Genomic DNA, 22,833 nt, shown 5'->3' on the forward strand with positions numbered 1-22,833 from the left:
AACAGGGCCTTTTTATCAGGCACAGAAAAAACAACACATGGTAGAATCTACAACTGTGTGTCACCTCTCAACTGATCCAGGCCCGCATGGCTGACCTGGTCAAATGAGTGAAATACAGTCGTATAACTCAGCTGAGGGTCCAAAGGTCAGAGTGTTCTTCAGAGAACATCAGCCTGACTGCTTTTCACAGATCTGTAAGTATGAACTGCCAGCAACTTCACGGGTCAGGCTGAGTTACGATGTGGCACCATGAGGATACCATCAGATCCTACGCTTTGCTTCTCAAAGGGAAGTGCACATTTTTAGGTCGGCAAAGATGGACTACAGTGACTGAGGCTTGATATGTGGCCCAACACGCCATTTGTTTTGACTGATGCTCAGCCTGGATCCAATCAACCAGCCTCTGGCTCTCACCATTAACCCTGGCTGATTGCTGATAGGAGCACAGGGGGATATAGAGGGGGGCTATCACAAGCAGTTTACCAGAACCTCCCAAACTGCAGCCGGCTTATCTATGGCTTTGTCTCTGCACTGTGATTGGCCAGCTGGAACCCATTAGGATGAAAGACATTGGTGGCCTCACAGATATATCAAGATTGCACACACTGACACACAGAAACACATATATAAAATACAGTAAAGAGTTATCTGTAGAGATCTTGAAGAAATACTAATCTTAGACACATAATTTTTCACCTGAAATACCTTTAGTGCTCTCTATTTATTTAGCAAGGGAACACACAGCACGTTAGCTTGACCAAAAGTGTATCCTTATATGCTATCCATATCCCAAGAGGCATTGCAGCCGAACCCAGAGATTTTCTGTCAACGATGGCGGACTATGAAGCGGGACCTGAGGTAGAGGTAAGTACACCTCTTAATAATTACACCTCCAAGATTAAAAGTTGTATCAAATAAGCCAGGAAAATTCTGAGCTCAATGCCATGTTACTCTTCTCTGTTCGGGACTCACGGTTGCTAGGGGACAAGACATTTGCTGATATAACGGCTGGAATTTTCTAAAGGCTAAACTGGTCCAAATTCACAGCTGTTCACATCTGGCCTACCCACTCGACGAAGGACCCAGTTTCGATTTCGATTTCGATTTGGTTTGGTTTCGTGATTCATGAATCATGTTGGAAGAAGAGGGCAGGCAGTTACAAGTAGTTGCACATTCTCTCTTTTTAATGAGGGGCAACACAAATAAGTGCATCATATGCCAAAACGTAAAATAAAAGAAAATCTGACGTATATACAGAGAAGATGGTTGTACAAAAATAAAAGATAAAAATGACGTATATAAAATATGGAAAAGGCAAAGGCTGTCCAAAGTTTACTCCACCTTTTGCCAGATTGTAGTTCGTGAACACTGACAGATCGAGATTTTAAAAAGGAAGAAGTGGGTGTAAAAAATAAATGAATGAACAAATAAATTAAAGGAATGACTATTCATTTTAACATCACTTTCTCATTTTACTTTTCTCCACAGTTATGTCCCTAACACCTGGCCAGAGAAGGCGCTAACAGAAAATAGCAGAGGCTCCACTTAAACAGAGGGCTGTTCCCTCGAGGAAGAAAACCCACTATAAATCATTGCTAAGAGAGCTGGTTATGGACAGGGTATCCTTCCATGAGCACATAGAAACACTCACACATGCAGCCATCGCAGACATAATCAAACCTCCATGTGTGTGCCTGCTATAGGAGGGAACATGATATAGGATACTATACTTTTACAAACACGGCCAGCCTTTCTAAAAATATGAATATGGATTGAGATGACCACAACGTTTGAACATGAATAACACATGTATGCCAAAAACCGCACCACAACCACCTCTGCACATGTACCTCCCACTCCTCTACCCTCTTGGCCAAAGAGGAAACAGGAAAATGCTAATAAAGGCAAAAGCAGAAAAATAAATAAATACATGTGTCATTATGCATTGGTTACGCTCCGATTGACCAAGGGTTTTAAACAGAGCTTCCTCTGTTCTGTGTTGTGATATATAAGACTAACTTGACCACACAAAGTGCTCCTTATTCCAGTGACAGTCAAATCTACCCTTTTTACTAATAAGATCCGAGAACTCTAAAAGAGGCTACAGAGGGAAGACATTGAATCCCATATCATCTTAAAATACAAAAAGTACTTTGCATATCTTTCCACACTTTAAGTAGAGATTATTAAAAAAAAAAGTTTTAACAGACAACCAAAGGTTTGCTTAAATTGGTAAAATATGAACAGCTCTTTCGTAACAAAGACTTCTGCCATTTTTTTCCAACCAGTTTTTGACTGTTATAGTAACACACATACCTCACACACTCAAACACCATGCACCCCTTGACCTGTCATCAACTTTTATTATCATCACCAAGTGGGCTCTTGGACCTGTTTGCAGTGTAGACAGAATCCTTGTCGAAGCAGCAGCTGCATCTTCTTAACCCTCTAAAGATCTGTCCATTAGTGAATGTATTATGCAGAAAGGACTACCAGCCCGACAAAGTATGGTTGACTAATTCCACTCTGAAGATTTTATAAGAATTTCCACTTTTTTAATTACTCTAGCTAAACCACAATCTCCCGTGTCACATAGGTGGTTGCAAAATATTGGAGTTTTGAGAAACATTTTTTTTTACAGATGTTTTTATGGACTTCTGTTTTTGTGTATTAAAAGTTAAAAGTAAAAAAAAAACATGGTTGGAAAATTATGATTGTTATTATAGACACTTATTTTCATGAAAAACATGTATCTTCAGTGATAAATACTTCAAACACACACAGACTGACCTCGAGCTTCTGTTTTTTAAATACACTGATTTATGGAGTAGAACTCTAGGAAGGAAACTAGATAAAAATCCTGGATATCCTACTGTATACAGATCTTTAGGATGCAGTTTACAAGAAATAAGGGAAAAATAAAACCCGGAAAAGAAATCAGACTTTGATGGTTATCTTTGTGTTGCTATTTTTTTTTTTATCTGGATGATGAGATTATCATGTGAATTTAACATCTTCCTCCCCAAAGCCATCACAAAGGACAAATGAAGTAACTGATTGACTGACAAGAGAATAAAAAGCTGAGAATGGCTTTATTTGAGACAAAACCTGAGGTATTATTTCAATAAGGTGCAGATTTTGCAATATGGCTGCTTAATTCCTGAAAACTCACAGTTAGAAAAAAAATAACTTTAGCATTAAGGTGTTCCGTCTACAGAAAATTAGTTCACAGCCAGTTAAGGTAAAAGTTCATTCATTCATTCATTCATTCATTCATTCATCTTCTTCCGTTTATCCCTTTCGGGATCACAGGGCTGCCGGAGCCTATCCCGGCCACTTATGGGTGACGGCAGGGGACACCCTGGACAGGTCGCCAGTCTGTCGCAGAGTCACACATATCACACACCCATGCACACTCACACTCACACCTATGGACAATTTAGATTTACCAATTAACCTATGAAGCATATTTTTGGATGGTGGGAGGAAGCCGGAGTCCCTGGAGAAAACCCACGCATGCACGGGGAGAACATACAAAGTCCCCCAGCTGGGGCCCTCTTGCTGTGAGGCAAGAGCGCTAACCACTGCGCCACCTAAGGTAAAAGTGTTTCACAGTAATCCAGAAATAATTTGTCCAGAAGTCAAGGCAGTGTTGGCTCTAAGAAGAAACTCGGCCATTGCCCTGAAACAAAACCTGAAGGCTATAGACCCTGTGGACAACTTGGAGCTGAGTCTGTGATATGCAACAGGTTGTTTTAAGGAAGAAATATGGTTAAAAAGAATAGACAAAACCTTTGTGTAACCCTTGTGCTATCCTAGGCACTTTAACATTGGGAGTTGGGTCATCTAGACTCACTAGGCAGTGCGCTGAACCTTTTTTCTTCAATGATTTGTGATCTTCACTGGTGTCCATGGATTACATGAAATCCTCTCCACCTTTATCCACCTTTGTCATGGTAGGGAGAACACATCAATATAAAGGTGGGGTCATCTAAGATAGCACAAGGGTTAAGATATTTTGGATAAGCTCAGCTAACAGACAGTCATGTGCTGTTCAAAAAGACTGACACTTGTGTGACCCTTACAGCAAAATCACAATGAACTTAGCAAGGGAGGAGGGAGGACAGTTTTAAGACATGAGAGGAAACAAGGAAATTGCAAGAGGAACTTTATGTCTTGATAATTAGTGTATAGAGGAACAACCAGCTTGTCCCCACAGGTAGTCCGTGCCTTGCTTAGATATGTACCCTATTAAAGTCATTAGGATCTCTCAAACATGCGGTGCACATATGTGTGTGAGTGTTTATGGATGTGTGTGACCATAAATTTCAAAAGTGACTTGTTGCTCTGAATGACAGATTCTGTCCACTCATTTACAAGCTGTTATTAAATTATGCTTGAAGGAGTCTAAGCCACATCATCATGAAGATGCAGAAAGTATATAGAAACAAGACAGAGCTTTTGCCACTGAAGTGTGAACCGTCTTTTTCCTTTCTAGTCTTGTTTCTTTAGCTCAAATGACCATTCTTCTTCATCCATTAATGACTGACCATGTAGCTAAGATTAAAGTTGCATTAAAGTAACAATTTAAAAGGCCTTGAAAAAGTGTTACCAGTATCTTTTCCTGGTACAGTCAAGTTCACTTAAAGTGCTATTCTCTGGTTTACAAACTCTGGAAACCAATGAAAACAATGATAAACTGGAAATATTTTCAAAAAAAATATTAGACTATATAGAATAACTTGAAAAATTAAATAATACTAAAAATTGATATATCACTGAGGAGAACAAACTTTTTGAAAAAGAATCGTAACTATGTATAATTTTGAGATCAACACGATTAAAAAAAATCTATGTATTCACACAATTGACTTTCTCCTAATAAGTCTGTTAGATAGAAGAAGGATGAAATGAAGACAGATAAAGTTTAGTCATTACACAAAAATCAATTGCTGGTTATGGAATAGAAGTGCCGAGTAACAGGTAGGTGCTTGCTAAATAGAAAAAAAGATATAACACAGTTTGCTTTATTGCAATTATTTAGGGAGGTAACATACTGTGCTTGACACTCAACAACAAAGGGTTAGATTGGGGCATCCAACTAGTTCTCGAACAAGACTGTGACGAATGCTGAGAACAAATTTTGCACACACAGGTGTGTTACAGCTGATGGGACTTGAACTTTTAACAAAACAAACACAATTTTGGGATGAATGGGGCCTTGACAGAAGCTGTCTTATTGCTTTACGTGTGCTTTAAAATAGAAGAACAAAGACTAACCAAACCACATGTAGCTGTTTCTATGGAGGATTACAGCACCTGACTGGCTGACGTCCGGAAGTGCCACAGGCAGCAACTGGCAGTAAGATATATAACATCAGTGTCCACTAAAATAACAGCATGATCTGGTCTTCTCACATGGTTCCCATCCAGAACTATGACATAGTTCCGGATGGGAACCATGTCCTCTGGGAACATTCCAGTTAATAAGAGTGCCACACACAAAAGGTCATATAATCCATTAGATTCATTTGAGCCAGTGGCACCAAAGGATAAATAAAGACCTGGACAAAGTGTTGGTGCTCCACCATTAATGAAAGAAATATCCACATAGGACTGAAATATCATGAAACAAACAAAAATGTTGTGAGTTAAAAATAGACTGACGTGAATCAAAAATTGGTTTTAAATTACTGTTGCCAAGAATCGGTTTAAAAAACAAATTAATGAAACAGGACTTTTGCTCATTTCAAAGAGATGTTCATGATTTCTGATGGTTTATCAGTCTGTCCACTTTCAAAATCCTTCCAACACAGACAGCTGTAGGAAACAGTGTTTCTGTCTATGAAACCTTGAGAACAGTAAAAGTAGTATCAAAAAAAGCTTTCTAAATTCTAACGTGTAATCTCATTTGTTTTGATGTGGCCTGTATGATCATATCTGAAGTCTGCTTGCTCATTCCTCCGTCCTCATATATCTGGATCTTTCTGAACATATGACCAACTATCCCTCTCTAAACATATTGCACCGATCTACAATATTTGTCTTTTCATTCCATTTTCAGACTCCTTATCTGGTCCTACATAGTTGATGTATGCAAATATCTACTTAACTCGAGGTTTAATCCCTTTACAGAAAACATTCTTGCTGTCTAAGGACACCTGTATACTCAAAAATGTATTAATGAAAGATGTCTTTTAACATTCCCTGAAATTACCAACAAAACAGACTACATTGGGGCTAAACTAAAATGCTTCTTTTGTATCATTACCTGCTGTTTGTCACAGAACATTTTTCTTTGAACTTGAAATGTTTGCATTTCTTGATATTAGTTCTCTCATCTTGCTATTATTATCTTTTCTTTCTTTGTTGTTATTTTTGATAACCTGTTTGACTAAATGACTAAAGGTAGAATGCAGACTGGGACAGTTGAATAAGTAAAAAAAGGAGAGTAAAATGTATGTGGATTACCTTTTTCTGCAAAACATTGACTTTTCTCTCCTTGACATCCAGCATGTCCTTCATGTCTCTGATTTCTCCTGTTAGTGTGCTCTTTTCATCATTCAAATCCTGCAGCTGCTTGGTTTTCTTTGTCAACAGTTGTTCCTTTTCCTCCAGACGAACTCGGAGAGCATCCACCTGAAGTTGATAAATGCAATAAAAAGTTAACAGAATAATGTTAAAAAAAGGATTTTTCCAAGTTATTAGTTGTTGTTTTATAATAAACAAATCAGATATTGAACTGAAATAAAACTATGACCCAAAAATTAAGGTTTGAGCTGAATTGTGGGAAAAGTGCATCATTATATCCCTAATTTTTACCTAGGAACCAATATAGTGTGATATAACCCTGTATCAATACAAACGACAACTTGGGGTAATAGTCTACTAGAATCACTTAAATATTGCGCAGAGAAAGCACTCACACAATGAGACTTTTTAAGTCTGAGTCAGGTTGGTTACTGTATGTGTTAAGATTTAGTACGTCACAAAACTAAAATCTCTTAACACATTGGTCAGAAAAGTTGGACTCTACCCTAATATCCACAACATAACCCACTGTGGACTGAGAACGTGGAGCTTGTTCCATAGTTTCGAGGGCCTTCCATGCTGTCATAGATCACGGAGCTCACTTCATGGACACACATTGAAATCTTCCGTATCTGGCTGTGAGCTGAAAGATGATAGATTTCTGTTTTGCTACGGTGCACATGGTGAACCCATTTCAACATAACATGCACATATGTGCTTTTCATTTGAATTCAATAGACACACTCATAAAGGGAGCGAGTTAGAGAGAGGATGTTAATGATAGTTTTAACAAGGGATACTTGGACACTGTGTAGACAGAGCAAAAACACTCAAAAAAGACTCCTCTGCTCATCTCCCAAATATTTAACAAGTCTGGGAGATTTGTAGAGGAAGATTGAGCACTTGGAGGTAAAATTAAGTCAGTAAAAAATCTTGGGGGGGACTTTTCTTGCTGGGATGTATTTCACAGCAAGTTAAAGACAACAGTGTAAAAATTGACCGTGATAAGAAATATGAGAAATTACACCCAGACTGACAGACTATTAGTGGTGAGAGTCTCAGGAATAAGGATATAAAACTGTCTCGTGTGGGTCCAGTCTGTACCTTTTTCATGGCAGGGACAGTCACTTATGGTGTGTCAAATTCAACTAAATCAATGGGTTTTCTTTCCACTTGTGGGATGTTAGATCAGCTTTTTTTTACTCACTGGGACATCAGAGAGTGCAAGTGACTTTTTCCAAATACTCCACATGTGCTTTGTCCATTTGGAGACACTCCTTCTGGAATATAGGTTATTGGGCTCATTACAATTGGCCATTTGGTCTATGTACAACTGGAGCAGGAGCCACATCATATTGCCAACTCATCCCCATTGGTGTTCATAAATCATAAACATATTATTTCTAGGCACGGTGCAAAAGGTGTCGAAGGTTTTGAGCTCAGAGCTGTATCTTTAACTGTTGTGGATGGTGTGGTTGGACTGCCCTCAAATAGGGCACCTCCAGCTGGCAATGCAGTACAATTTTGGGATGAGAATCGGCACCTAAGAGTCTGAAGCATCTATTCTCAGAGGGGAAAGGGTTAGATTGTCCTGTTTGGTCTGGTCTGTTACATCATAGGAAAAATACAACAACCTGGAAACTCTAGTACATTAAAAAGACAAACCAACTTCTTCATGCTTGCAGAAAACAGTGATAACAACTGAAATTGGGAATTTCCTAAAGGAACAAAAAAGGAGATATCTTAGCAGAACAACCTGCAGAACCTATTTATGTTTCTTAAAAAAAAGAATATGTAAAGTGCTAATTTAGCCTGTCACACTACAAAAAAAAAGATAAAAATAAAAATAAAAATGCTTCCACCCTGCTAGCCAATGACTTTCTATTAACCCCTTGTGCTATCCTAAGCACTCTGAAATTGGGAGTGATGTCATTTAGACCCCACAAGACGCTGAACCTTTTTTCTTCAATGATTTGTGATCTTCACTGGTTTCCATAGATTACATGATTTTTTTTCACCTGCGGAATATTGCTAAGATCAGAAATATACTTTCTAAGAATGATGCTGAAAAACTCATCCATGCATTTGTTACGTCGAGGCTGGATTACTGTAACTCCTTGTTAGCAGCGTGTCCTAAGAGTTCCTTAAGAAGTCTCCAGCTTGTTCAGAACGCAGCAGCTAGATTGTTAGCTGGAACTAGCAGAAGAGATCACATCACTCCTGTGTTAGTTTCGCTCCATTGGCTCCCAGTTGATTCCAGAATCAAGTTCAAGATCCTCCTGTTAACCTATAAGGCCTTACATGGAATGGCCCCGTCCTATATTAAGGACCTCATAGTCCCTTACCATCCAATGAGAACACTTCGCTCGCAAAATGCAGGACTGCTTGTGGTTCCTAGAATTAGTAAAAGTACGGTTGGAGGTAGAGCGTTTAGCCACCAAGCTCCTGTCTTATGGAATAAACTCCCAGCTCATGTAAGAGAGGCCGACTCAGTTTCTACATTCAAAGTTAGACTGAAAACATTCCTCTTTGGACGGGCTTATTGTCAGACTAGTTAGTATTCAGAGATTATTTAACTTAATGTTAATTTGTTTAAATTAAACTTAATAACTATTTCTTTTAAAAGGCTGCTAGAAGTTGAAGCTGGGGTAACTATGGTGCTCTGGGGTTCTGTCCTCTTTTCTCATCTACTTCTACCCTTCCTCTCCTCTATTCTTGATCATAATTTATCATTTAGTTCTCCATGCCTCTGTTTGGTGCAGTGCGATTCATGTATTGTCCCTCTTTTCCTCTCCCCTCCTGGGGAGTGGGAGTGCTTCCAGACTCCAGTTGTTTCATCCGTGCTCCAGTTCCTGACCGTTTACCTCGCCTTTGCTCCCGCTCCTACACCTGGCTGTGGATCCTGCCTCTGGCTCATCTCTGGCTCGTCTCTGCTCTGTACCTGACCGAGTACCTCGTCTCTGCTCCTGCTCCTACACCTGGCTGTGGTTCCTGTCTCCGGCTCGACTCGCGCCTTTGACTGTCCCCACAACCACGGCTGGATGAAGCTCGTCTGCTGGACTTTTATATATGTAGTTGTAGATTTAGATAAGTTAATTCTTCTCTAAGAGTTCTGGTAAATCGCCTGTCCGTCCTGGGGGAGGATCCCTCCTTCATGTGGGCACCCCTGAGGTTTCTTCGTTTTTTCCGGAATCCGTTTTTTTGGGGAGTTTTTCCTTACCGCGAAGGGGGGTGTAAGGGCAGGGATGCCAGTATAGCTTAGTCAGTTTGTTAGTTCATTTTAGTATTTTTCTATTGAACTCTTTGTATTCGTGATCCTTTTGATTTCATGTTTTACTTCGAAGCCCATCGAGACGACTGTTGTTGTGATTTTGGGCTATACAAATAAAATTGAATTGAATTGAATTGAATGAAATCCTCTCCACCTTTATCCACCTTTGTCATGGTAGGGATAACACGTCAATGGTCAGCTTACCCCATAGGATAGCACAAGGGTTAAAAGACATTACAAACCATGTGCTTCAGGTTTTAATGTAAGGGAAACATGTTAGCTATCAATGTTTGATCCTCAGGAAACAGATCTGACTCTATATTTACTTGATTACTGTTATATTGTTCAACAACCATCACTGAAACTGATGCCAAGGTTTTGCTTGCCCCTGTAATGCTACATTCACAACCTTGAGCTACCACTTTCGATAAAAAGTCTATAAAAAATATAGATCCACATATTTGCGTGTTTCGGGGTCTCAAAACTACTGAGTTCACGCATCGCTACGCAAGTTTTAAGTCAATTTTCAGGATGTATGTGCAAAACGCATAGCAATTGGGCATGCATCAAAAGTTAAACCAATTAAACTTTGACCAATCAGAGACTACAAATTGGTAATGACATATGATTAGCGCCCTTTTTAAAACATGGAAGTGCCAACTTTTTAAAGGTCAATCAGGGAGGAGAAATTAATATGCGGTTTGTTCCTAGCAAGAATTATATGACATCAAGTCTTCCATACATCAGAATAAAGCTGTGAAAGAAAGAGCCTGGAGGAAGATTTGAGACATTTGCCCCCCTTCGACACTTCTCACCAAGCCTCTTCCAACTGTAAGTAAATGTGCTAGAATCAAGTAGTGACAGACCTGTGTGAACACCACATTCTAAAAGCGTGTTCAAAACCCTGCATTTAGCGCATTCCTGAACGCGCCACACATGCCCGGCATGTACGTAGCATTTTAGTTTTTATATTTATAGATTGGCAAATATTCTAAATTGGAGCAATATGTACAAGTATTTGTACAACTAATGCCAAATCTGAATTGCTTCCCTATTCCCTCTGGCTACTCCCCTATTCCTCCAATTGTAGGGCATTTGAAGCTGTAGCAATGTCCCTAAGTGTTTTTTTCAGAAAGATCCATAGCGACTAAGGGCTGGGTATCCCTCCGCCAGTAGGATAATCACTGTTGCACTTGTGGCACGAAGGAGAAATTTCTTCTCGTGGCTGTGCTCTGAAGCACAGAATATTTTCTTTTTCATTGCTTTTTAAAGTAAAAAAAAAACAAAAACAGATATTGTGTATTTTCTGAGCACTGGCAGCTATGCACTAATGTAAATGAAAGGCAACTATTGATGACTAAATCGAGCGGTAGTAACTTCCAAATCTGAAGACACTATTTTTTCCATATTTCTCTGCTTGGAGGGGTAAATATAGGAATAGGGAGAAGCAGTAGGGGTGGGAAGCTATTTGGATTCGAGCTAACAGTAGAAGTGACAGCACACTATTTTTACCTGTGGTCATGAGTTTAGGCACTGAGCTCAATAAAAGCACTATGAAGGCAAGTGACCAAAGTAAGCTCCCACTACGGAGGTAAAGCGGTCAATTTAGTCATTTGCCCTTCTAAAAGCACATACAGAGAAGAACTGTCCTGGGTGAGGGAAAATGTGAGCAAAAAACAAGGATTCTGACGTCCTGGGACTGTTGGAGGGGGGGTTCTCATGTTGTACCATCAGAAACAACCATGTACCCCAGGTGTAAGATGATGAAGTACTCATCTCACATTGCTTCTTTGGCAGGCAACCAAAATCTGGTACTGAGAACACCTCTGTCCTCCCTCAATCACATTTTGCACTCACACATGTACAAAGTCATGAAAGCACTAATCCTTTCTCTGTCAAGTATGCATGTCCACGTTATTATCAGTTGATGACCATGTGGTGCTTACAACACCAGTGTGTGTTTCTCTTGTCAAGACATTTTCACTGGCAGAGGGAATGAGAGAGAGCACAGCCCAGCTAAGTCCACCAACGCAGGCGAAGGGGTCGAACAGGAAAACCTGCTGTCTCACCTGCACCGGCCCACTAAGCTGTGATAGCACTGCAAAGTCACCGAACTAATACCTTCTTAAAGCACTCCCTTGTAGACAGAATAGACAAGAAACACGACAAGACTGTAGGATACATGATAGATTAAGGGATAAAAGGGGGGAAAGAGTGAAGGCAGGGGGAGTGAGAGAAGATTGAAAGAGATTATAGCAATTCTTCTCAGATCATTGGGTTTGGGCTCACTGCAGAAAAGCTTCCCTTGAAATGTTAATACATGTTGGGATGTGGACAGTGGAAAAAAAAGGGTAATTGACCTGTTGCTTCTGTCTGCTTTTCAGCTTTTAACACCACCCATCTCCAGTCCTCATGTTCCCATCTGACATTTAACACTTTTGATTGTACTCAAAACCCTCAGCAGTTTTCCTCAAACTCTAAGGAAGCTGGTGTAAGACTGAGAAATTCTTGAAGTTATTGAGCCTGGTTACTTTCATGCTAGATCCCCTGAAGTCTGCGTGTGGATTTGTGTTTCTTTGTAACAAGTGATTTTCCCAATATGAATCAGATTCAAAGACTACATTTTCTCATCTCAATTAATGTTTTAAAGTAAGAAAGAAATAAGGAAGGTCTAAAAGAAAAGTAAATGGCTTACCCTCCTTTTAAGCAGATACATTTAAATTTCACAAGAGAAACTGGAGACGGTGTTGAGAGGCAAAGTGGATAAATAAAAAACACATCTATAACACCCTATCTTTCCCCACATTGACTTTCCAGCGTTTCACTCAACACCATACAATTAACGAAGAAAAAAAAGTAAAAAATGTGGTATGTATTCAAAAATATAAATATAAATTCTTGGCCATCATGTGTTTTCTTTGAATTAATAACAGAAGCAAGCTTATCCAGCATTTGCATATGTATTCAAATACAATTACTTACATTTTGTTTTGTTTTTACATACACAAGCAATTAAACTTATTTCTACATGTAAAAAAGACTATTAGTCCACAAGAAAAATTCAGATTATCAGACACCTGTGGATTCAAAAAAACTAAATAGCTAAGCAAAAAAAAGTTAAAAAAACAACAAATTTTGTTCTCATCTCCTCTCCTTTTGCCTCACTTTTTTACAAAAGGCAAGCAAATATCCAAAGGTATTGTGCTTGATGCTGCCACAGGGCTGCAAAAAACAACACGGAGACCATATAAGCAGACCACAGTCTAGATGGCACGACCAGCAAAACCGCAGCAAAAGCTTGGGGATGCACCAACACCAGCACAGCAACATTTATACTCCTGCTGACCTTCCAATTCAGCGATGGGAAACGAGCCATCGCCTGTTCTGAAAACATTCCTTGTGAGTGCAGGCAGCCCACAAAGTGAACTTATTTAAGTTAGTTAATAGGATTAATTGTCACTTTAAGAGAAAATGTCTCAGTCTGACAGAGAAGGTTTGTCAATTGCCCAAATTAGTACAACTGAGAGATGGTTTTACTTCCCCCTGTTTAAAAATGATAAATTTAACAAAAAAAAGGATTTAAAAAAATAATAATAAAGTCCCACTCAAACATTATTTTGAAGATGAAAAGATGAAAGAGCCAAAGAATGAATTGATGTGGGGAAGATTTGGAGATTTTGAGAGTTATCAGATATTTCTGGATACCAGCCTCATTTTTTATATAATTCATTGTATATTTAAAAAAAATATATGCAGCACAAGAGCATTGATCAGAGGAAACTGTAATGTGCAGAAGTGCAGGACAATATTCGGTCAAATGGTTTAGTCAATCAGAGGCTTACAGTCATGGAACTCACACTGGCAGCTAAACTAAAAACTCTGTCACTTATTTTATCTTTAAAAAACTAATAAACAGTCCGGTACACACAAGTAGATAATGCATGTACATTTTCTGGACTTGTTCATTCGCTTGTGATTTTGTATTTGACTCCTGTGTGACCACTACTATTTTATGCTTTTCTTGTAAGTTTATGTGTCTTTCCTATAATCAAACTGACTGTTCTTTCCTGCAAGAGGACAGCAAATAAAAATCAAAGCCGCAAGTGGCTTTGTGTGGCCCGCAGGCGCTACCCGGTCCCGCCGCCCACCTCTACGCACACATTCGCCCTCACCGTCCTAACCGCCCACCTTTGATCAAGGCTACTCAAAACTGGTTATGCTAATTATACTAACCATGCTAGTTGTGCTAATGTTGCTAAAAGTGCTAGCATTGCGATCAGCATCATCGACTGACTCAAAAAAACACATTGCTTAAGATGTTAATATTGATAACTATGCTAGTTATGCTAATGTGGCTAAAAGTGCTAGCATAGCGATCAGCATCATAAACTGACTCAGAAAAACACATTGCTCCACTGTTGAGAGCTATCTCTCATAAGTTGATTAAAAAAAATCCACTTTTTTCAAAATGGCGGCTTTTCTGTTGATTTTATCTCCATAGCAACCATGTAATGTCTAGGTCGCATTGGGATGACGAAATGTTTCAGACGAATCGAAAAAGTAAACTTTCTGTTGTCCTTAGTAACAGTGTTTTTTTTTGTTAACCACGCCCACATTCCTTATATGTCCATATCCAGTGTTTTCCATTATGTTCAGTTCCAGCCATGAAAGCGTGTCTTCAATTTTCACAGTATTCCATTGATAAACATAAGAGTTATAACAGTACGCCACATTTGCTAGCTCGCCACCCCCATGCAGTTGACAATCTACAACTTCTAATTCCAACATTCTGTCCAAAGTAGCTTGCCATTGATGCCCAAGAGGTTTTGAGACGATTGATAAAAATCCCGACAAGTTTACGTTTGGATCTGGTAGGGTGCTTTTTATAAAAAAATTCAAGATGGCGGCCGTTTCCCGATCTCAAAGGTTGACGAAACTCCATAGGTGATTGTAGACTTATGCTACCAACATGTGCGTCAAATTTCGTGAAAATCGCTAGAAAAAAAATCATTTTTCTATTTTGTGAAAAATGGCGAAGTCACAGATTTTGGCACAAAATGGGCGCTAGACCGTAGGTCATGTCGCCATCCCGTAATGTTTTCAAAACTTCCTCTGGATATTGCAGACAAGGATATATTGGTTTTGTTAGTCAATTCAAAAGATAGTTCCGAATTTTTTTGTTTTTGCCGAGTCAGCACATTTTTTTGCGACGGTTTTTTGCTTACCACGGCCACATTCCTTTATCGATCTTGTCGTGTGTTACATCGTTTTGTTCAGCGTTCCTTTGTTCCGAAAGAAAATGTGCGAGCTAGCTAAGATCGCAACGGTTGCGAATTTGCCACATGCACGCCGTTCAAAATCTACAACTTCTTATTTCAACATGTTGTCCACAGCACCCTGCTATGGATGCCTGAGAGGTTACGAGACAATAGCTAAAAATCCCTAGGACGAGTTTTCGTTTGTATGTGGCGCTAAAGGGGCTTTTTAAAAAAAATGCAAAATGGCAGCCTTTCCCAAGGTCAAAGGTCAACAACACTTCTGTGGTGTTTGTAGACTAGAGCTGGCAGCAAGTGTGTGCAATTTCGTGAAAATCCCTCACACAAAAGTGTAGTTTTCCCATATTGTGGAAAAACACAAATTTCGCCAATTCTCAAAGTTCGCCACAAAATAGCCACCAAGCCGTAGGTCGTGTGGCAGTCCCATAATGATTTCAGAACTTTCTTGGGATATCTCCAACACATGTGTTTCAGTTTCTTGACAGTATTTTGACTTTTTTTTTTTTGGCCCCTTACGCGATTTTCAGCCCATTCATTTTTTTTACGGGATCGCTTGCCGTGATGTCATGGTCTTCGGGGGTGTGACGTTCACTTTGTGGAAAATTCTTTTTCAATTTATCCCAGGTGTGTGCACATTTTGGTGACTTTTCGAGTATGCGGCGGGGATCAAATCTGAAAGGCGTCGAAATCTTTCCAACTGTGAAAACAATATGGTCCTTGCAGTCAGTGACTGCTGCTGCGGACCATAATTAACCAGTTAGAGAACTCTGTCTCATTTACATAGAAGTTAATGCAACATTTAAATAATGTGCACTGTCTTAATTAAAAAATATAAATGAAATAAAAACTAATAAATTAGCTCCTCAACAAACAGGTGAGCAGAGCAAAGATCAAGAAAGCAAAACATCTAGAAAAAGATTTGTTTGTGCATTGTGATAATCAATTTTTACATGTTGGTTTTACATGTAATGTCATGAAACATGATGCTTTGTGACTCGTACTATTTAGGGTGAAAATCTTTCTGCATAGAAAGAGCAGAGCACTGTGCTGTGACCATGGAGCTACATGCGGAGTACTTGTTTTTTTTTTAGCTTCATTTTGCAATTTTTGTTTTCATCAATTTACTTGATTTACCCTGTTTTAATCTTTCAAGGTTTTGATAAATGATTATGATTCTGAAATGTTTCACAGTAACCTAGTTTTGAGAAAAATTGCCTTTAAAAACAGTAAAACAAATTTGCACCAAAGCATTTTGTGTGCCAGGAATGTTGTGATTTTGATATTATTTTTTTTTTGACAAGGATTTTTTTAACCACTGGTTTTCTTTGTATCTTAGTTTGGGGACTTAACCAGATGTTAGATATCTTTTTTGTTCAATCTCACTTTTATGATGCTTCCTGTGAGACAGGCCTGTATAGAAATGTTGGTTCCAATTTGCTGTACTAAAAAATTAAACCATTAACAACCCTTAATACCTGTATCAGCTTGGCAAAGGCCTAAAAACACCTGCAGACAAGTCCTAACACAGAGCATTGGTCTTTCTTGGCTCTTGTACAAGGATATTCTCAGTGTAGGACACTTATGTTCAAACATTATTATACAGCTGTGTCACAAAAGGATTTAAAAATGACTATTTCCCTTGGACATTTCCTAATTATCTTAGATATGTCATCATTGTGGTAGTGTTGCAAGAATAGGGGGCATTCCCGGACATTGAGGGTTGGTTATGTGTCAGTCATGGGTTGACTGTACAGCAAGTCACATCAAAAGAACCATTGAATAGAAGAGTTACCTAGAGGCCAGAACAAAATAGTTAGCAGATGTAAACTGCCTCACAGCAGGGGCTCTAGGGTGGAGAATGGGGCGAGGTCTCCTTGTACCCCAAAACCTGTGTTGACAAAACCTCATGAACACAGCTCTATGCCTACAGGCTACAAAGAGAACATGGGAAAGCACAGATGTACAGCATGACAAAAAAAGAAAAACATGCACAATTTCACTCACAACTGCAAGCTGACACAATCACACAGACGTTCCAAAATCCTCAGGATCCACTAACAAAGAATCCTTTATCAACAGAATGAGTGATATGCTTTTTTTTTTCTAGGCCAGAAAGTCGGTCTTTTTGGCATTGTTTGAGTGAATGAATAAATAACTGAAAATGAAGGGGATCACCCCGAGTGCAATCACACTAAGCCTTACTGCACAGCTGCCTCAATTCCTCTTTTGCCCTCCATCCATCATCATTACACCTTTCAACAAACACAAAAGGTGCACAGACACGTCTCACGCACACACAGATAAACACTGACACGCTGCAGGCATTTCTGTCATTAACACGTTTGCCTTCTCTGATCATTTCCTGTGCTTCATTCATGTAAATGCATCCTGTCTAAAGGGATTCCACTTCCTGTCATAGCTGAACTGAGCTGTCTGCTGTCAGCAGATGCAACAAGTGGAAAGAAGAGGCATGCATGAATCTAAATTAAACTGATCCACTTTTTATGCTGCATCTGTTAAAGATTGGTTTAGGTGGTCAACATTTTTTTTACAATAGTTATTAAATAAAATAAAATTATAGCATTAGTTAAAGCTTGAGTTTCTTAACCCTATTTGCTCAAAACAAGGGTTTCTTTTTTTGTATTCATAATGAGCCATTAAAAGACTTTAGAAATTTCATATACACCTCAAACTACTTTCACCGCGCAGCCATTGTTTAATTTCCAACCCCGTATCCTGGAGCAAGAAGACTTTAACAGACAAATGTGCCCTAAAAACAGGGTTCTTTGTTTTAGTTTGAAACCTCCTGTTAACAGAGGCTGAACTTTCTGTAATTTAGGCAGAACATTGTTTTCTGAATGTATTCTTGTGGCTTGGAGTGTTTGTATAAAGGTGCCATTGTGTGTCTGTGTTTATATGTGTGGATGAAATTAGAGGTTAAGTGGTCAACCAAGTCAGAGTGACCCTGAGCAGAGAGGGGTTCAGAACAAAAGGAAAGGGGCTTATCTCAGTTTGTCCGTCATCGCCTTAGTGTTTCTGGTTAACTAGTTGTTGGAGAAAAGCAAAACCAAGCAAAGCTAACATTATACCTCTGTGTTTATGTGTGTTTGAAGTTTGTTCCAAATTAAAAGCAATAAAGATTTATGAAAATGAGTGTAAACAATTAAAATTAATGTTTGGGTGGGACATTGATGCATGAATTACTCAATCTATAGTCTTAGATGAAGATCAATAGGTCTTGCATAAACTCCTGAAATTACTTTTTAAGTTAAGTCCACAAGAAATACAATTATTTGACTTTTAAATGTAATTTATTGGTTGGTGTGGAAGTCTTGTTTTTGCTTAAAATGAGATGAAATGATTCTAATATTTTAGGGGCCAAAATGTAATGAGAGGAATAGTCCCAGCTCTCCATCTGTCACAACTCTGCCACATAACACAAGCTCACTGACAAACAAATGTATTATATAAAGTATTATTTTGCTGATAGCATGCAGTTAAAACTAAGAAAAAACTAAATCACAGTGGAGCTGCTGAATTAGATTGGATTAGAGTGTAGATGACCCCCACAACTCTGCTTTATGGTTTTTCCACATGGCCTCAGAAGAACTTGGAAGGACTTTTTTTTGGACTGTTCCATGTTTGTTCTAGCAGGGTTGATCCTGTACAATTCACACAGAATCCCAAACCACAACAGTCCAGGAACCCAAGATCCTGCTGCTGGGACTAAGAACAGTCGCTATGGTCAAGCGAGTTCAAATGAGGTTAAGTTCATGCTGGTCCACACATGTTGAAGCTTCTCCAGGACTCATAAGAATTAATGTGAAGTTGATCATTAGTGGTCAGGCCTAAAGAAAGTACAGAACATTTCCAACCTCAACCCAACAGTATCCTGGTCATTTTTGGTGAGCTCACCAACTTTATACTTATTTTTGATTTGATGCATGTTCTTTATTCTGATGTCATTTGTGTCCAGGGTAGAGATGTGGGGAAGGGAATTAACTCAGAGCAAGTGTAAAAAGTCAGAAACAGAAAAGTGTTGGGAAAAAAGATAAAGTGACAAATACGGCAAATAAGGTAACAGAAAGAGTAAGCAAACAAAAATGTGCTTACAAATGCTTGCAGCCAATACGTTTATCCACAAAGCTGTGTTCTTCCCCTTTTTTCTGTCACTTTTCTCATATACGAACAATGATTTTTCTTATGTTTTCATCTAAAATTATTAAAATAATTGCTAAGTCTGGTAGACACATATGAAGTCATGCCATTAAAAGAAAACTGTTTGAAGAGCAATGTTAGCTTATGTTTTACAGGCAAACTACATCAAAAAACCTATAGACATCAACTACCAAGTATCCATTGAATATCTGTTTTATAGGATTTATTGTTCTGATTTCTGCTTTGAGTAACCCCTTCTTCCTCATACTCCAAACAGGAAGTACCCCCCAAGAAGCCAAAATCCCATAATAATCCGATGCCTCAGTAAAAGCATGTGGTCTCATATCAGAACTTTTGATTGGCAGATTCTCACAAACCTACCTTTAACTGGTAGAGTGTGGACTTCCAACAAGCTCACTTCTGATTGGTAAGAGTCGTTGCCATAGAAAAGACTAGCTTGGAGCAATCACAGCATACTGACATAGTTTGGCCCCAGTATAGCGTCTTCCATGTCGCAAAAAAATGTTAACTAAACTGACTTAATTTGGTTGAAGCCAGAAGTAAGCCATTTTCTAAGGGTAACGTCACACTCAGTCTAGTTCTCTTATACAGTCGATGCATTAACACCTTAAAGCAGACTTAGACCTTAGTGAAGCTTGAGTTGTTGCTGTGTACTGCATTAGGAGAAGTTGAATGGACAAGTAATTACCTTAAAAATAAGAAGAGAATACCTCTCAAAGGCATGGTCACTTTACCATTATTGGAAAGTTTTAAAGCACTTAACTGGTATTCTCTATGAGTATCTCTGTGGAGCTCAGGTGTAAATACTGAATATTTTCAGTGCGCAAACATAATATTTGAGCCCATTATTCAACAAGAAATAGTAAATTTGTTGACTCAAAGTAGTTCCTTCACCTCTTAACCTCTTAAGTCTTTTGTCTTTTGCATCTTTTCCTTTTTAAAAAAAAAAATAGTAATTTCTAAATTTATAATTAAACAGTCAAACAAAACCTTGTCAAATTTCTCAGCTGCTGGATTAGCTGTTCCTTTGTTGGCAACTAGTTAAATATGCAGGACAGTTTCTATTAGGTTACCCGATCTGCCAGGGTATCATTACAGCCCAGCATTGTCCAGATCAGGACAGGAAACACACACACATCTACTGTATTAAAGGGTTAAGTTTCCACTGATACTGACAGGCTCTCAGTGCTCACACACACATGTACACTCATTATTTTCCACATTTTCTTGTTATCTTGTTAGACAGATTCAATCATAGCCATTAGGGGGCTGTCCTTAACTTTGACTGACAAATAAATACAGGTCCATTTACTCATTCCTTTCCTCACAGTGACTTCTCTGTTCTGCGCTCAGCATGTCTTTAGTCCCATCCTGATGTAAACTGCTTTTAGAATGTTTCTAATATAAAGCTCCCTTAACCAATTATATTAATATGTGAATGTTGCTGTATATGAAGCAGGGCTTGATGCACTAGAGTCAAGCCTTGAACAAAGGATAATGTTGGGTGCTTGATAAATTTTAAATGGCATGTGCAGTAAGCTAAAACAAAGTGGAGCAGGGGGATGAAGCAATGATATGAATGGATGGGAAGCAATGGAAGATTGGGGGGATCCAGAGAGAACGTCTGACTTCTCCAGCTGAATGACTGACATGCAGCAAAGGAATGTTGGTCGATTGCGGGCCCACTAATGCACACTAAATATCTTTACTCATCCCTCGGTTTACCCTTTTAGTCCAGGAAACCCGAACCTCTCTGAAGTGGGAAAAAATGCCACTTCAATAGCTGGAGGAAGTTCTCGAGACCAAAAGATGAGAGTGGAGCAATCAGAACTGACAGCATATGTGTCCTTTGTGTCTACGGATTTGTGTTTGCAGCTGTGTGCATCTGTGGTGATCTGGATCCAATTACAGTCTTAGAAGAAGCAGCGAGCTATAAAGGAGAGGACAGGCCGCAAACACAGTGAAGCGGTGAACATTTGAACCATTACAGTACCCTACTTTATAGCCTTGACATGCAATAAAAGAGCAAAGCATAAACAGGAAAACTAAGATATCCACAGAGATGTTGACACACAGAAATAGTTAATTGAGCAAAACATCTTATTCTAACACTAGCAGACAGGTTTATTGGAAATCCTTCAGCATATAAAGATACTTGGACAACTCAGAAAAGCTCTCAAACACTTTTCGCCAACTTTTTGTCATCACTGACCCTTAAAATTGAGGGGCTTCAGGGCCCCAACTTACCACACAGTATGCCACACTGGTAGAGGTTCAGTGTCTGACAGTTAATATTATGAACCATGTTTCACACTGAGACTTTTGCTATGTGTATTTTGTTTAAAATAAGTACTTTACTTTAAGTATTTGAAGTGTGTTTTGACATTTTTTATGAAAAACTATATTTCGATAAATTGCAATTATTAACTGGAACAAAAAAATGTTATGTGCAGTCGCTTAAAGCAAAAACTACCAAATGTAGGTCCTATTTATTTATTTATTTGTTTATCTTTTCAAAGAAGAAAACAAGTTTAACTTAAAAATGTTTGTAGACATTTTGTGATTTGTTAAAGATGACATCTCACGTATAGAAGCAAGGCTAAATTAGTTTCTTTTCTGCTTTTTTGAAATCCAGTTCTTTCCATTGTAAACAGACTAAACAACACAGTTCAACTGTTTTAAATAGACTCCACTTCTACGAGTTTTTGTGTCAGTATGGACAAAGCCAGTTATTTCTTTGGGCTGCGATCATTTTTCCTAACATACTGGTTCAATTGGGAAAATGAGCAATTTACCAACAATTATGTCATCATTTTAATTGCATTGGTATTGTCTTTTTTTTATAAATGCTTTTACCCAGTATGTAAATGTAATAATGAAAAAGTTTTTGTAGCTCTTTTGTTCTTTTTTGTTTTTTATAGCAGAAATCTGCAAGATAAAAAAGAAAATTGGTCATATTAAATTACGGAAATATCTAAAAACATACAGCTTCTTTGGGAAAAATGCAGTCTGAAAAGGTTGACAATTTATTACCGATGACATAACAAAAACAGATAAATTTGACTCATGTCGATCTTTTCAAGCTAAGAAACTAACCAGTAAAAACTACCTTCTTTGTAATTTCTTGACAGTTATTCTGAGAAAACATGCAGCAGTACATAGAACAAAAGAAAAGCCTCAGTTCATTCCAGTTTTTTTTTTTTTTGCTCCTTCCTTTACTGCACAGCTTTATGTCTCTAAACAAATGAGCTGCCACAGGATCATTATTATTTAAAAAAATATGTTTTTTTTTTTCTTGATAAATTCAATGAAAAACTAAAGTTGGACCACTGTTATAAATAGGTTAAATTATGTTGATTTAGGCTAAGAAAAGTAATAAGAAAAAATTGATTGATACCTCATGAGAAGAAGAAAATCATGACTCAGTAATAATGTTGAGAGGGTTCATTAATTCCAGTTTTCATTAATCAATAACAACAACTTTCAGCTACATCAAAACTTAAACTGTGCATTTATTTTGATCATAAATACATGCAGATTTGAATCTTTGTTGATTGCCAACATGTTACTAGACAC

The 22,833-nt window shown here is 38.4% G+C and overlaps 1 protein-coding gene across 4 annotated transcripts in view; it reads right to left on the minus strand.

Moving 5' to 3' along the window:
* Window positions 1-22,833, minus strand: part of LOC101160317 (ERC protein 2) — a 179,710-nt gene that overhangs the window by 137,697 nt on the left and 19,180 nt on the right. For all 4 annotated transcript variants that reach the window (XM_023956647.1, XM_011477368.2, XM_020704703.1 and 1 more), the window contains one exon: window positions 6,472-6,639. In XM_023956647.1, coding sequence (XP_023812415.1) covers window positions 6,472-6,639 — 168 coding nt within the window. The remainder of the gene's footprint in view (window positions 1-6,471; window positions 6,640-22,833) is intronic.

The sequence above is a fragment of the Oryzias latipes genome, chromosome 7 (genome assembly GCF_002234675.1).
Source record: "Oryzias latipes chromosome 7, ASM223467v1".
NCBI classification, from domain to species: domain Eukaryota; kingdom Metazoa; phylum Chordata; class Actinopteri; order Beloniformes; family Adrianichthyidae; genus Oryzias; species Oryzias latipes.